This window comes from Hypomesus nipponensis, chromosome 13 (assembly GCF_054491055.1).
Source record: "Hypomesus nipponensis isolate SF chromosome 13, ASM5449105v1, whole genome shotgun sequence".
Classification (NCBI taxonomy): domain Eukaryota; kingdom Metazoa; phylum Chordata; class Actinopteri; order Osmeriformes; family Osmeridae; genus Hypomesus; species Hypomesus nipponensis.
The window spans coordinates 1562501-1580000 of NC_140373.1; the positions used below are offsets into that span (position 1 = coordinate 1562501).

Here is a 17500-nt window from a genome sequence, read left to right on the forward strand (position 1 = left end):
CACGCCTGTATGAGGCTGCATATCCTGTCATGTGTGTACACACAGAGCCAGGATCTGACTACATGCTAAGAGCATGTGTTAACATGGAGTGAGAATGTGTGAACGACACTGTTAACATACTGCCTCACCACACAGCATGGCATGTAAACACACGTGCCCGCAACACACACACAGACACATACACACACACACAGCGCAGCCAGGACAGCTACAGGGTAAAAGATAGGATAGAGAGCAGTCATAGACACTGGCTCTAGACTGACACACACACAAACACACCTTTCTGCTAAATTGCTTCTGTATTTATTTGGAACTGTACTCTCCAAAGTTAGTTCCATTGTGAGCCAGTGTGTATGCTAATACTGTTTGCTAATATCGCATGCTAATACTGTAAGCTAATACAGCATGCTAACACAGTATGCTAACACTGTATGCTAATAAGGCATGCTAATTCAAAGGGTCTAGGCTGGGAGCAGGATAATAATAAGGTTTACATGGTGTCATCTACTGCTCTGGATAGACAACCACACACACGCACAGTTTCTATGTGTCTCTCTCCCTCTCCTCCCTCTCTCTCCTCCCTCTCTCTCCCTCTCCTCCCTCCCTCTCCTCCCTCTCTCTCCTCTCTCCCTCTCTCCTCCCTCCCTCTCCTCCCTCTCTCTCCTCTCTCCCTCTCTCCCCTCCCTCTCTCTCCTCTCTTCTCAGTCCAACACCAGAGGGTTCCTGCAGTACAGACTTTCCAAAAATGTCACTGGCTCCATCTTCATCTACCACGCTGCCTGAAGAACTTCCAATGTCTTCGATACGTGTGTGTGTGTGTGTGTGTGTGTGTGCGCGTGTGTGTGTGAGAGAAGGAGAGAGAAAAAATTACTGATTTGATTGATCACACAACTGATTTGAGCAAAGCCCTGCTATGGCACGCAGGCACACACACCCGCCTCTCTCTCACGCACACACACACACACAAGCCTGGCTCCAGCGAGCTCTGGCTTCCGTGGCAACAGCAGCCGTCTCCGCCCACGCACGTCGCCATGGGATCAGAACTCTCACCAGGGGGGCTCCAACAGGAACAGGAAACGGAACAGACTGTCTGGGAGCGTCGCCGCGGCGACCAAGCGTGCCAGAGCTCTGATGAGATTTCTAATGCACCGTTTGATTTAACTTCTCTTAACCCCTCTGCAGAACTCCAAACCTTCTACTGTGTTTGGTGTACTTTTCTTGGGTGCGATCGCTTTGAAGACAAGTGTCTGGTTAAAGGTGGGGGAGTCAAAAGAGATGGGGAGGGAGAGAGGGGGCGTGCAAGTACAGAGGGAAGGGAAGGAGAGGGGAAGAGAGAGGAGGCGTGCTAGCACAGAAACAAACGAAGGAGGGGGAAAAGATGAAAGCAGGGAAGAACAGACGTGTGAAGCAGGGGGAAGAGAGAGGAGCGTGCGAGGACAGGGAGGTGTGGGCAGACAGAGGGGCGTGCGAGGACAGGGAGGTGTGGGCAGAGAGAGGGGCGTGCGAGGACAGGAAGGTGTGGGAGACTGACCTGCAGGATCTTGCACCTCTCTGAGTCACAGTCGATGTCCTCGCAGGGGTGGAACATGCCCAGGGTGACACAGTTCAGCAGGATGACCAGCATGGACGCCCGCTCGAACCATGTGCAGCTGGAGTCAAGGATCACTCTCAGTCAGATACACACACAGTACAGTCAGATACACACACAGTACAGTCAGATACACACACAGTACAGTCAGATACACACACAGTACAGTCAGATACACACACAGTACAGTCAATACACACACAGTACAGTCAGATACACACACAGTACAGTCAGATACACACACAGTACAGTCAGATACACACACAGTACAGTCAATACACACACAGTACAGTCAATACACACACAGTACAGTCAATACACACACAGTACAGTCAGATACACACACAGTACAGTCAGATACACACACAGTACAGTCAATACACACACAGTACAGTCAGATACACACAGGACAGTCAGATACACACACAGTACAGTCAGATACACACACAGTACAGTCAATACACACACAGTACAGTCAGATACACACACAGTACAGTCAGATACACACAGGACAGTCAGATACACACACAGTACAGTCAGATACACACACAGTACAGTCAGATACACACAGTACAGTCAGATACACACATACTACAGTCAATACACACACAGTACAGTCAGATACACACACAGTACAGTCAGATACACACAGTACAGTCAGATACACACACAGTACAGTCAGATACACACACAGGACAGTCAATACACACACAGTACAGTCAGATACACACACAGCAACCTACTGCACAGGCTGCGAGACACTGCAATAAATGATCAAGTCAAACAGCTATTTAGACACCCCAAATCACGCCCTGATTTAAACACACACACACACACACAAACACAGGCAGGCATGCACGCACACTCACACACACACACACACACACACACACACAAGTTACCGAGGCTGACCTTGTTTACAGCGAAACAGTGTTTGTCATACCAGCGTGTGTATGCTGTTGTAGCGTGTTCATCCTTTTAAAGCTAGGATGATGTTTCTCAACTCAGTGTGTGTGTGCGGGCGTGTGTGTGTGTGTGCGGGCGTGTGTGTGTGTGTGCAGGCGTGTGTGTGTGCGGGCGTGTGTGTGTGTGTGCGGGCGTGTGTGTGTGCGGGCGTGTGTGTGTGTGCGGGCGTGTGTGTGTGTGTGCGGGCGTGTGTGTGTGTGTGCGGGCGTGTGTGTGTGTGTTTAGTCTGGCTGGGAGTACCAACAACCACCTGTCATAGATGTCTGTCTGAACACAGAACATGGTTCAAGCTCTTCAACCTACTCTCTTATCTGTTTTGCACAAACACACACACACACCCACATGTCCAAAGGGACACAATTAACCAGACATGGAAGAAAGGAAACGCCTCATCATCAAACAGGAAACAGAAAGACCGCCTCACGGCAACCAGCTCTAGATACCGTAACCGACGGAAACACAGAACAAAGACACTGTTGCCGCCTTATTGGCATCACGACTTTATAAAGAAATGATACAATATAACACACACGCAAACCCATCACACACACACAACATATTCGTCATTCCCTGTGGTAATTGACTGCATTCCTGTATGTATAACATAGAACAAGAGGTCCCTACCATTATCTACTCTTTCTATCACTCTCTTTTTCTCTCTCAGACAGGCAGGCAGACAGACAGACAGACAGACAGACAGACAGACAGGCAGACAGACAGACAGACAGGCAGACAGGCAGGCAGGCAGGCAGGCAGGCAGACAGGCAGGCAGGCAGTAGGGTTGCTGTTCTTAACAGGTGTTTGGTGGGAGAGTGTTTTGGCACCAGTCTCTGATGAAATGTCTTCTTTATTGGTCCTATTACAGCACTATAAAGTCACTTTATTTACACAAGCAGATCCTTGCAGAAATAGCTCCAGAGGGCCGCAACACACAAGGAGACAACCAAGAGCTTTAAGTTGGACTTAATAATCAATAACTACTTATCACTCCCTCCTTTCTCCCTCCACCTATTCCAGCTCTGCTTCCTCCTCCTTCCAAATTCCTCCTCCCTGTCCTTCATTTTCTCCTTTCTTCCTGCCCTCTCTCCCTCCTGTTCTTCCTTCTCTCCTTCCTCCTTCCTCTCTCCTCCCATCCCTCTCTCCCTCCTGTCCTTCCTCCTCTCCTTCCTCCTTCCTCTCTCCTCCCATCCCTCTCTTCCTCCTCTCCTTCCTCCTTCCTCTCTCCTCCCATCCCTCTCTTCCTCCTCTCCTTCCTCCTTCCTCTCTCCTCCCATCCCTCTCTTCCTCCTCTCCTTCCTCCTTCCTCTCTCCTCCCATCCCTCTCTTCCTCCTCTCCTTCCTCCTTCCTCTCTCCTCACATCCCTCTCTCCTTCCTCTCCTGTATCCCTCATCCTTAATTTAACTGGAGAGAAAGAGAGTTATGGAGGAGTGGAACACCTTCACACAAACACACACCCACACACACAAAGGTGTGACGCCCTGAGGGATCAATTCCATTAGAGCAAAGACACATTGATACGCTCTGTCAAAACCTAGACAGTACGATCTGTCACCTGACACACACACACATATACGTCCTGTTGAAGATCTAAAACTACACTACTCTTACAGTGTGTGTGCTTTATGGACCAATCCAGACTACACACCTCCTAAGCCTCAGACATGACACACACACACACCACACACTCCACACACGCACGCAACACACACGCATACACACACTCTCTCTCTGAGGTGTGGGTGGAAATGCAGACAGCAGGATCTAACCCTCATCAACACCTCCCTGAATATTCCTGCACAGCACCGCTCTCTCCTCCTCCTCTCCTCCTCTCTCTCCTCCTCTCTCTCCTCCTCTCTCTCCTCTTCTCCTCCTCTCTCTCCTCCTCCACTCTGTCCTCCTCTCTCTCCTCCTCTCTCTCCTCTTCTCCTTCTCTCACTCCTCCTCCTCCTCTCTCTCCTCCTCTCTCTCCTCCTCTCCTCCTCTCTCTCCTCTTCTCCTCCTCTCTCTCCCCCTCTACTCTGTCCTCCTCTCTCTCCTCCTCTCTCTCCTCTTCTCCTTCTCTCCTCCTCTCCTCCTCTCTTTCCTCTCCTCCTCTCTCTCCTCCTCTCTCTCCTTTGTCTCCTTCTGTCCTATCTCTCCTCCTCTCCTTCCTTCTCTCTCTCTCTCTCTCTCTCTCTCGCTCTCTCTCTCCTCCTCCTCTCCTCCTTTCTCTCCTCCTCTTTCCTCTCTCTCTCTCACTCTCTCTCTAGTTCGGGCCCCTAAGAAAGAGGAAAATGTGTAAGTCTTGTAATACTTGCTCCCTCTCTCCTTTCCTCCCTCACTCCTTCTCTCCATCCTCCGAGGAGAGAGAGATTACACAGATAGGAATTATTTCAGTAATTCCACATTTGTTCTGTCATGCCCAATAAAGCCCATTGTTTCTCAATTCAATTCAGTTCAATTCAGAGAGAGAAAAAGAGAGAGTGAGAAAGAGAGAGAGAGAGAGAGCAAGAGACAGAGAAAGAGAGCAAGAGAGAAGGGTGGTAGAAAGGGCTTTGGTAGAAAGTTAGAAGTTTGAAAACTTTCCTTGGTCAACAACAGTAGTTAGTATTGTCACTGGACACCAGCTCAGGTGTGTTAACAGCAGCATGTTCTTTCTGACATGCAGGTATGTGTACACTTCAGTGCTGCACACAGGGAATGGCATCCTCTCTCTCTCTCCTCTCTTCATCTCCTCTCTCTGCTGGGGATCGGGATGTTTACCTGTGAAGGTCAGAACACACTGACTAGAACCCATCTCTCCCCCATCTCTCCCCCATCTCTCCCCCATCTCTCCCCCATCTCTCCCCCATCTCTCCCCCATCTCTCCCCCATCTCTCTTCCATCTCTCCTCCATCTCTCCTCCATCTCTCCCCCATCTCTCCCCCATCTCTCCCCCATCTCTCCCCCATCTCTCCCCCATCTCTCCCCCATCTCTCCTCCATCTCTCCCCATTCTCTCCCCCATCTCTCCCCCATCTCTCCCCCATCTCTCCCCCATCTCTCCCCCATCTCTCCCCATTCTCTCCTCCATTCTCTCCTCCATCTCTCCCCATTCTCTCCCCCATCTCTCCCCCATCTCTCCCCCATCTCTCCCCCATCTCTCCCCCATCTCTCCCCCATCTCTCCTCCATCTCTCCTCCATCTCTCCCCCATCTCTCCCCCATCTCTCCCCCATCTCTCCTCCATCTCTCCTCCATCTCTCCCCCATCTCTCCCCCATCTCTCCCCCATCTCTCCTCCATCTCTCCCCCATCTCTCCTCCATCTCTCCCCCATCTCTCCTCCATCTCTCCCCCATCTCTCCCCCATCTCTCCCCCATCTCTCCCCCATCTCTCCCCCATCTCTCCTCCATCTCTCCCCCATCTCTCCTCCATCTCTCCTCCATCTCTCCTCCATCTCTCCTCCAGCTCTACCACACCCACTCAATAATACAGGTGGGATCTCTCTCACTCTTTATCTCCCTCTCTCTTTCCTCTCTCTCTGTACCTCTCTCAATCTCTCTCTCCCTCCTCTCTCCCCTCTTTTTCCCTCCCACTCTGGCAGGAAGTTGAGAAGTGAGATGACACACGGGCGCAGTGACATTCACCCTGGCGAGGGGGCGGAGCCTGTCAGCTGTGAAGTCACAACACGTCCAGAGCCTCCAATCAAAACATGTGACTGCTACTTCCTGGATTAGGTCCCGACTGCATGCTCTGGAATGCTACATGGGAGGGAGGGAGGGAGGGAGGGAGGGAGGGAGGGAGGGAGGGAGGGAGGGAGGGAGGGAGGGAGGGAGGGAGGGAGGGAGGGAGGGAGGGAGGTGTTCTAATTGAAAGACATGTCAGGCTAATGTTTTTGGACAGATAATCGTTGAGGAGACGATTACAAAATGTCCTGTGTGTTAAGAGGGCCAATGACCCTCTATTCTCTCAGCACTCACGTTCTACCTCTCCTACCTCTCTCTCTCTCTCTCTCTTTCTCTCTCCCTCCCTCCCTCCCTCCCTCCCTCCCTCCCTCCCTCCCTCCCTCCCTCCCTCCCTCCCCCTCTCTCTCTCTCTCTCTCTCTCTCTCTCTGTCTCTCTCTCCCTCTCTCTCTCTCTCTCTCTCATTCTGTCTCTCTCTCTCTCTTTCTGTCTCTCTCACTCTCTCTCTTTCTTTCTTTCTCTCTCTCTCTCTCTCTCTCTCTCTCTCTCTCTCTCTCTCTCTCTCTCGTTCTCTTTCTGTCTCTCTCTCTCTCTCTCTCTCTCTCTCTCTCTCTCTCTCTCTCTCTCTCTCTCTCTCTCTTCTCTCCGTCTCTCTCTCCTTGTCGCCCCTTCCTCATTCCTCCTCCATCCATGGTTTCTCAGACTCCACACTGCAGCAGAGCAGCAGCAGGTGCTCTGGGGTGTACAAACAGACCCACACCAGTCTATAAACAGCAGACCCACACCAGTCTATAAACAGCAGACCCACACCAGTCTATAAACAGCAGACCCACACCAGTCTACCAACAGCAGACCCACACCAGTCTATAAACAGCAGACCCACACCAGTCTATAAACAGCAGACCCACATCAGTCTACAAACGGCAGACCCACACCAGTCTATAAACAGCAGACCTCTCCATCTCTCCATCTCTTCATATTCCTTTAAACCCTCAGCTCTCTCTCTTTCTCCTTTACTTTTCCTCCCTCTCCATCTCTCTCCCTCTGATGCGTGATGGTGTGTGTGTGTGTGTGTGTGTGTGTGTGTGTGAGGGGAGCCAGAGAGCAGTTAGGCACAGACGACTGGGATTGTGGTGGTGGAGGAGAGAAAAGAGAGAGAGGAAAGAGAGTGGAGAGAGGGACAAGAGAGAGGACAGGAGAGGAGAGAGAGAGGACAGATAGGAGAGAGGAGAGAGGAGAGAGAGAGAGAGGACAGATAGGAGAGAGGAGAGAGGAGAGAGAGAGAGAGGACAGATAGGAGAGAGGAGAGAGGAGAGGAGAGAGGAAAGGAGAGAGAGGAGAAACATGTCATGAAATATCTCATAAAATATTGATTGAGTCTGCGGCTGCCATGTGTGTTTTAGGATCTATCTGCCTGTGTGTGTGTGTGTGTTTGTGTGTGTTCCATGGTGTCAGCACCCCAGTGCTCCTTACAGAAGGTGTAGTGTGGCTAGGCTCTCAGTCGTTCACAGTGACAGTAAGTGTTCTGAGCTTTAGACAGGATCTACTGGTCTGATCACAACCTGCAGACTCCTCCTCACACACACACACACACACACACACATACACAGGCACGCCTCACTCAGCACCTACACTGCAGACTTTTACAATCAATTTGTGTAACAATGTTTATGCGGCAGTTACAAGCTCATGCTGTATGCAGTCAGAGAATACAACACACAAACACACACACACACACACACACACAGAGGCACAGAGAGAAAGAGAATTAGAGAGATCAAGCAAGAGAGAGGGAGAGACGCAGGGAGGGAGAAAGAAAAAGAGAGGGAGCCAGAAGTAGAGAGACAAACAGAGAGATTTACATTTAGTCATTTAGCAGACGCTCTTATCCAGAGCGACTTACAGTAAGTACAGGGACATTACCCCCGAGGCAAGTAGGGTGAAGTGCCTTGCCCAAGGACACAATGTCATTTGGCACAGCCGGGAATCGAACCAGTGACCAATTCCCTATCCGCTCAGCCACCTCACTCCCCCGAGTGAGAGGTGTGTTCTGTGTTGATCTCTCCTGTGAGCAGTATCCCAGGGCAGTAATCTCTCCTGTGGGCAGTATCCCAGGGCAGTAATCTCTCCTGTGGGCAGTATCCCAGGGCAGTAATCTAACCTGTGGGCAGTATCCCAGGGCAGTAATCTCTCCTGTGAGCAGTATCCCAGGGCAGTAATCTCTCCTGTGAGCAGTATCCCAGGGCAGTAATCTCTCCTGTGGGCAGTATCCCAGGGCAGTAATCTCTCCTGTGAGCAGTATCCCAGGGCAGTAATCTCTCCTGTGGGCAGTATCCCAGGGCAGTAATCTCTCCTGTGGGCAGTATCCCAGGGCAGTAATCTACCCTGTGAGCAGTATCCCAGGGCAGTAATCTACCCTGTGGGCAGTATCCCAGGGCAGTAATCTACCCTGTGGGCAGTATCCCAGGGCAGTAATCTCTCCTGTGAGCAGTATCCCAGGGCAGTAATCTACCCTGTGGGCAGTATCCCAGGGCAGTAATATCTCCTGTGAGCAGTATCCCAGGGCAGTAATCTCTCCTGTGGGCAGTATCCCAGGGCAGTAATCTCTCCTGTGAGCAGTATCCCAGGGCAGTAATCTCTCCTGTGGGCAGTATCCCAGGGCAGTAATCTCTCCTGTGAGCAGTATCCCAGGGCAGTAATCTACCCTGTGGGCAGTAGCCCAGGGCAGTAATCTACCCTGTGGGCAGTATCCCAGGGCAGTAATCTAACCTGTGGGCAGTAGCCTCTCCTGTGGGCAGTATCTCAGGGCAGTAATCTCTCCTGTGAGCAGTATCCCAGGGCAGTAATCTAACCTGTGGGCAGTATCCCAGGGCAGTAATCTCTCCTGTGAGCAGTATCCCAGGGCAGTAATCTCTCCTGTGGGCAGTAGCCCAGGGCAGTAATATCTCCTGTGAGCAGTAGCCCAGGGCAGTAATATCTCCTGTGGGCAGTAGCCCAGGGCAGTAATATACCCTGTGGGCAGTATCCCAGGGCAGTAATCTCTCCTGTGAGCAGTATCCCAGGGCAGTAATCTAACCTGTGGGCAGTATCCCAGGGCAGTAATCTCTCCTGTGGGCAGTAATCTCTCCTGTGGGCAGTAGCCCAGGGCAGTAATCTCTCCTGTGGGCAGTAGCCCAGGGCAGTAATCTCTCCTGTGGGCAGTAGCCCAGGGCAGTAACAGGGCTCTGTTGCAGAGATGCATACACACACACACTCTGATGACCCAGGCTGCCCACGGACACACATCCACAACAGCAACATCATTAAACTTTTACAGACATTCATTATTGATCAGTTCTCGTTAGACCTTCTCCTAAAACGTACTCCAAGTCATTCAGATGAGGAATGGGTGGAGGTGTGTGTGTGTGTGTGTGTGTGTGAGTGTGTGTGTGTGTGTGTGTGTGTGTGAGTGTGTGTGTGGTAATTCAGCTCATGTTTCCAGACCTCTCTCTGTTCTGCTCATGAATATTCATGTCCTCCAGGTGACGCCCCAGGTGACCCCCCCAGGTGACTCCTCCAAGCTTCACTCCAGGACCACCTAGTCATCTGTCCTGTTACATCACCTTAGAGACCATCACCTTAGAGACCATCACCTTAGAGACCATGACCTGAGAGACCATCACCTTAGAGACCATCACCTCGGACACCATCACCTTAAAGATCATCACCTTGGAGATCATCACCTTGCAGACCTTCACCTAAGAGACCATCACCTAAGAGACCATCACCTTAGAGACCATCACACCATCACCATAGACACCATCACATAGCTGCTGAGAGATGGGAGAACCCACACACACGTACACCGGGAAACAAACACACACAGATATACATGAACACACACATATGCACGCTCTTTCTCACTCTCACACACACACACTCTCTCTCTTTGTCATTCTTACACACCCACACACACACACACACACACCACTCTAGAAAGAAAACACCTTTGTCTATCGTTGCAGCGGACTGCGGGTTGCTAGGCAACACCGCCTCTTATTGGGAAGCAGTGTGGGGTCACATCTCTATTGCCGTGGGGTCTGTAGCCGCGGCAATAGGGCAGAGTTCTGTCTGGATTCAAGCTGACACAACTTTCCAGGCGGAAGGCACAGCAAATCTGGCAGCTCGACAGAAGATGAGCAAACCTGGCAACTCAACCAATACAACAAGGACAGGAAGAAGAACTGGTATGGAGTGATAGGCTCCACTGCAGACCAGAGACAGCCCAGGCACATGTGTCTCCCTACTCCTTCCACTGTAAGAGGAGGAGGAGGGGGAGGAGGAGGAGGAGGAGGGGGGAGGAGGGGGAGGAGGAGGGGGAGGAGGAGGGGGAGGGGGAAAAGGAGGACGGGGAGGAGGAGGGGGGAGGAAGAGGGGGGAGGAGGGGAAGAGGGGGAAGAGGAGGAGGGGGAGGAGGAGGAGGGGGAGGAGGAGGGGGGAGGAAGAGGAGGAGGAGGGGGAGGAGGAGGGGGAGGAGGAGGAGGAGGAGGAGGAGGAGGAGGAGGAGGAGGAGGAGGAGGAGGAGGAGGAGGAGGAGGGGGAGGATGAGGAGGAGGAGGGGGAGGAGGAGGAGGGGGAGGAGGAGGAGGAGGAGGAAAGGGGGGAAGGTTTATCATCAGTAAGTACAGAAAGAAAAGTATTGTTAAGATCTTCCATAATAATGAAGAAGTACCTGATAAAAGTCCCTTTGAGACTGAAGCCACTGTGGGGGGGTGTCTACAGCCAAGCATGTTCTCTTCACTGTTCACACTGAGATGAAGTTAGATTTTTTGATTTTTTTTCTAGTGATATCCGCCGTTGTCCTGTTTTCTCCATTCCAAACACCACTCTCCCTTGTATGCAGAACACACTAGTGTATCTCACATCCCCCCCCGGCCCAATCTGACGGCAAACCTTAACTAACACAGCTTCTGTGGGAAACCCTGCACACACACAGACCCTAATGCACGCACACACACACACTAATATACACTAATGCACTTAACATGTGTGTTGTCTCCTCGTCTCTAAGTGGCGATTGGTCAGCATTTGGTGTGAGTATTTACAACCACACACACTCACCACAGACAGAACAACACTTAAAGAGCACTTAAACCCATCACCACCCTTCTGACACCACGCAAGAAAGCTTGTGACAACATCGCAACACCCAGACCCCCCCCCCCCCCCCACACACACACACACACACACTCTCTTTCACACATATTCATAATGAAAGAAGATGATTGATCTGAAGACCATGTCACTGTAATCCCCAGAAAAGTGAATCTGCGTCCCACAATAAGCCTAGGACACACATACACACACACTATAATCACAGTGTGTATTAGGAATTCTTATCCCTACCGCCTGCGAACGCCTGATAGCGTCCATTCCTGTCTCCATGCTTTACACACACCCAGATGTATAAGCCTGTCAATCAAACCAAGATATGAGATAACACACACACACACACATCTGCACCCCCCCACACACACACAGGACTGTGACATAGACACTCAAATGGATGGTCAGAGGTGTGTGTGTGTGTGTGTCTGTGTGTGTGTGTGTGGGGACGGGCAAGTGGAGGCAAAGGGCAGACAGTGAGAATGTCCTCGTTTCTCATTAGCTAAGTATTGAAAACAAATCATCTCTCCGTCCTCCCCTCTCTCTCTCTCTCTCCCTCTCCCTCTCCCTCTCTCCCTCTTTCTCCCTCCCTCTCTCTCTCAGCTCATTTGTCCATTGTCATATTACACAGGCTATTTACAGACTACCGTTCAATCTCATCCTCCCACCCACCAACACCACCACTACTCATACACACACACACAGCTGAGGTGATGTAGTTGGCAGAGTTAAATACCAGGTCATTAGTAATCATCAGGAAGGACAGTAATGGGGAGGGGGGAGGGGGTCAACTATCAGAGTGGAGAATCTGGACTCCTGGCAATACACACACCACAATACTGGGGAGGACGAAACAGTCAAGCTACTCCACACGCACACATTACACATGTAGTCATTTAGCAGACGCTCTTATCCAGAGCGACTTACAGTAAGTACAGGGACATCCCCCCCGAGGCAAGTGCCTTACCCAAGGACACAACGTCATTTTGGCACGGCCAGTAATCGAACCGACAACCTTCTGATTACTAGCCCGAATTCCTAACCGCTCAGCCACCTGACTCCCCACACACACAGATAGCCACAGAGGGAGGCTGGGGGAGGAAGATGGTTAGTGTGTCCATGTGCTAAGATAAGCTAAGGAGTAGTGATAACAGCAGGAGTCAGGGCTGCAACATCCACCAATCAAATCAGCTGTACAGGTGAGTTTCTGCACAGCGGAGAAGGCGATTGGTTGATCTGGAGTAAGCAGAAACCTGATAGGTAAAAAAGTGAGGCTGCAGACAGTGGATGGGAGTTCTTCCATTTAATCTCTTCTAAAATACCTTTCAACTAGAGATATGGACCTTGGCCCACGGCTGAGCACACACACACCCCTCAGATCAGCAGTCTTTTCTAGACGTGGCCTGGCATTCTCCATGCGTGTGTGTGTGCGCGCATGTCTGACTTACATACAGGCTTGTAAAATACTGTTGACTTCTAACTGCTCAGCAAGGGGCTAGCTGTGTTACCGTGTGTGTGTGTGCACACAAGTGTGTGTGTGTGTCGGTGTGTGAGTGTGTGAACATGTGTGTGTGTTTTATTAATACTCTTTATGAGAACTACAATATCTAGTATTCTGGCAAACTGGCTGGCTGGTTAGTGGTTGGCAGACTGTTCCACCGGCTGGGGGGGAATGCTGGCTGGTTGGTTAGTTGGCAGACTGGTTAACTGGCTGGCTGGCTGAATGACTGATTGCCTTACTGCCTGGCTAGCCAGCTACTCCCACAGTTCCTCACACACGCACACAGACAGACACATACATGCACAGACATTACAATAGAGACCCAAGAAACCTAATGCCCAAAATAGACCTCCGCTTGTCTTTAAGTCCTCCCTCCCCTCCCTCCCTGCCTGCCTGCATGCCTGCCTGCCTGCCTGCCTGCCAAGGAACACCCCTTAATAAAGAACAAACACAAAAGCTACAGAATGAGAAACCGACAGGGAGAGAGAGGGAGAGAACAGAGAGAGGGAAAATTGAAAGAGAAAGATGATAAAGTGAGAGAGAGAGAGAGAGAGAGAGAGAGAGAGAGAGAGAAAGAAAGAGAGAAAGAAGTGAAAGACTAAAGAAATAATACGTTTAAGTTTAGCTTTGTCTTCTCTTCACACCAAGAAGGCTGATACAAACACACACACTGATACACACACTAACAGATACACACACAGAGAGAGAGAGAGAGAGAGAGAGAGAGAGAGAGAGAGATAAAAGTATAGATATAAAAACAGTTTCTACAATAGATATTGAGTTTCTAGTATAGATATTGAGTAGAGACACACATCAAGAGATAGTTTATAGTACACTGGGTTAGAGCACACGAGCCTAGCAGCAAACCAGCCGTTCAGCAGTATGTAACCACTCAGAACATTCCAGAAGTCAGTAGCACACTGGGAGAGACATAAATAGTTGCTGGATATTAATCCAGCCCCTTTTCCCTCTCTCTCACGATCACAAACACACACACCCCACACACACACACACACAAGCAAGTAAAACACACACACGCAGGGAAGCAAACACACACACACGCAAATAAGAATACAATACACACACACACGCATGCAAGCAAGCAAACACACACATATGCACATAAGGAAACATTATAAAATCATAATGAACAGAAAATGTATGTAAACAGTGTGCTTCTCCATGACAACGGAAAGACTTGGAGAGAAATGTTTACACTCCTTAGAACTCTGCTCCCCTGCGTTTCCGAGGATCTGGTTTCTATGGTAATGGTTGCCGTCCACCTCAGTGTGATCGTGTGAGTGTGTTGACGTTATGCGCATACTGTGTACACATATGGCTGTGATTATACACACACACACACACACACACACACACAATCACGTCTGACATAAACCAAAGGTTCACATTACATAACGGGTTGCCCTTTATCCAGAGCTGTAATCCGGATGTGACTATGACCCGGAGTGTAATGGAAGCTTCCGGAACTCAGCAGAAGCCAGCATTGACACTGGGCCGAGTCCTGAACACTAAAACTATCCAACCATCAACCCTCTCTCTCACACACACACACACACACACACACTTGCATTAGAGCATCGTTTCTAAGCTGTTAAGAACATCTCCTGTATTGATCGATTGGACGGCTTCGATCTGAACTCTATCCTGGAACAATGACATGTGATGGTAGTCATGGTACCAAATCAATCCGGGCTGTTGTGGTCGACAGAATGAAGGCATTGTTTATAAAAATATATTCAAAAAAAGGTGACCTGGTGTATTTTGTGTTGCCGGGCAGATTTCCTGGCAAACAGGAGCATTGTAAAAACTATCAGGGAGATTGGAAGGTAGTCAACCACTCAACTGGTGGGTACTGCAGTTTTACACTGTCAGTCAGCAAACACAAACACACACTCACACCAGCTCACGCAAACTCTCTAACACACAAACACACCTAAGCCCTGACAGCCATTGCAGGAGAGTTTGGAGGGGGCAGGCTGCCAGCTAGCCTCAGTGAAGAGGGGATGACGGAGCCTGCCAGGGGAAAAGAGAGAGGTAGAAGGAAGGACAGATGGACTGGGAGAGGGAGGAGGAAAGAAAGAGCAATGGAAGGAAAGTGAACAATAACGAACAAAACAGGAAGGAAACCCTAACAACACAGCCTTGTTCAATCACAGAGGGAGGGAGGGAGGGAGGGAGGGAGGGAGGGAGGGAGGGAGCCCTAAAAACAGCCTTGTTCAATCTTATGGGGGAGAGGTGGAGGGGAGCTGGAGGGGAGGTGGAGGGGAGGTGGAGAGTAGGGGGAGGGGAGGTGGAGGAGAGGTGGAGGGGAGGTGGAGGGGAGGTGGAGAGTAGGGGGAGGGGAGGTGGAGGAGAGGTGGAGGGGAGGTGGAGGGGAGGTGGAGGGGAGGGGGAGGGGAGGTGGAGGGGAGGTGGAGAGTAGGGGGAGGGGAGGTGGAGGGGAGGTGGAGGGTAGGTGGAGGAGAGGTGGAGGGGAGGTGGAGGAGAGGTGGAGGGGAGGTGGAGGGGAGGGGGAGGGGGAGGTGGAGGGGAGGTGGAGGGGAGGGGAGGTGGAGGGGAGGGGAGGGGAGGGGAGGGGAGGGGAGGTGGAGGGGAAGGGGAGGGGAGGGGAGGGGAGGTGGAGGGGAAGGGGAGGGGAGGTGGAGGGGAGGTGGAGGGGAGGTGGAGAGCAGGGGGAGGGGAGGTGGAGAGCAGGGGGAGGGGAGGTGGAGAGGAGGTGGAGGGGAGGTGGAGGGGAGGTGGAGAGTAGGGGGAGGGGAGGTGGAGGGGAGGTGGAGGGGAGGTGGAGAGTAGGGGGAGGGGAGGTGGAGGGGAGGTGGAGGGGAGGTGGAGAGTAGGGGGAGGGGAGGTGGAGGGGAGGTGGAGGGGAGGTGGAGGGGAGGGGAGGGGGAGGGGAAGTGGGGGGGAGGTGGAGGGGAGGTGGAGGGGAGGTGGAGGGAAGGGGGAGGGGAGGGGGAGGGGAGGTGGAGGGGAGGTGGAGGGGAGGGGGAGAAGTGGAAAAACACACCTGCAATACAACAACACATCATATCTAAGCCCATTGCTTGTAGAAAGAGCTACCAAATATAACATTGTATTTGATTTAATTAAAAAATGACTTTTTTCAAAGTATAACAAGCTCACACTGTGCCAGAAGCCCCTTTGTGGGTGAGAGGTGATGACTGGGGTGTGTGCGCGCATGTGTGAGTGATGGGCTGATCAAAGCTGACAGTACAAAATCAATACTGGACCCAATTGCAGGCTGTCCATTGGCTGTGAAGCACCATGGGCATGTAGGCAAACTGCCAAAGGAGCAGTGGATAGCACTGGTGTTAGAACCGACAAGCTAATGAGCTAATGTGCTAGCTAATGGCAACGTAAGTGGCTTTGGAAGCTAATTAGCTTAGCCACCGGGGCTGTCTGTTGAAGAGTAAATAGCAGTGGTAATCTGATGCTAAAGCTCAATGATTACGAGTGGTTAGCGATGCTTATGGAAGCTCTGACGCTGGTGAAAGGACGTCAATCACTTGCGAAGTCATGACAACCAAATAAACAGGGCGAGTAGCCTACAGCAAAGCTCTTTCGGCTCGGCTCAGTCACACAGGGCAGAGGACACTGTGCTAGCTAGTTACTCCCGCTGTTCGTTTAAATTGTTTGTGCTTTGTGAATCAATGTTTCTCGTAATTATTTGTTTAAGTTAATTATTGAAATATTAATTTAATGTAATATTAAGATTTAATGTCCAGAAATTTAGATTGCTCAAATTCGAATTCAGATCCCCCAAAACATTTGGATCTGAATTTCACAATTTAAATTTGAGCTGCCTGAATTTTGCTCTATTTGAATTCTGCAACTAGATTTTTTGTATTTAATTTTTGGGATCTGAATTTTACTGTTCGAATTTGAGCTACCTGAATTTCCAAACCTTGAATCTTTGGATCTGAATTTTTTATTTCTCAACAAAAAAATATAAAGTATTCAATGCCTTTTAAAATTCCAAACATGATGTCACTGATTTGCTTCCATAGTTCAAATATCGGTTAAGGAAAATGCACAAAATGTGCAACCCTAGTGGATAGACAGACTATCCTTGTGGATACAATGCTAGCTCCCACGCTAGCAACCATGCTAGCTCCCATAGCAGCTCCCACACTATATCCCATGGTAGCGCCTATGCTGGCAGCACAGTTGTAACCCTGGCACGCTGTTCTGGATTAGCCAACAGAATATGATGGCAGTTGATCTCCTCTGATCGCTGCAGAGTAATGAACAGTAACAAAGTCTCTAATGAGCGATTTGTCACTGCGATCGGAAGCGACGGCCATTTTGTTTCACTGCTTGAAGGAGCCCCACCTCCACACGCACACTACACTCTCACACACAGATAGACACAGATACACTGAAATACACACACTGTCTGACAAGCGACTGACGCTCCCATGTGTGTGTCTCTGTGTACTGTGTGCGCAGGAAGAGGTCTGATCGATGTAGGGGGCTTGGTGTGGCCCCTCGTTTAAATGTCAACATGACCCCCCCCCCCACCTACAACCCCACCCTGGGGTAAAACCTTGTTCCTGGTACCAACCACCCACAGAATGACCTGTCTGGACACAAACACACATGGCAAACATTCATACTGACCTACTATATATACACA

At 50.6% G+C, this 17500-nt stretch overlaps 1 protein-coding gene across 1 annotated transcript in view; it reads right to left on the minus strand.

Moving 5' to 3' along the window:
- The window catches only part of cacna1g (calcium channel, voltage-dependent, T type, alpha 1G subunit), a 92778-nt gene extending 91068 nt beyond the window's left edge, over positions 1-1710 (minus strand). Inside the window, exon 1 of the mRNA XM_084669604.1 lies at positions 1532-1710. Coding sequence (XP_084525730.1) covers positions 1532-1624 — 93 coding nt within the window. The 5' untranslated portion in view covers positions 1625-1710. The remainder of the gene's footprint in view (positions 1-1531) is intronic.
- Positions 1711-17500: the final 15790 nt, after the last annotated feature.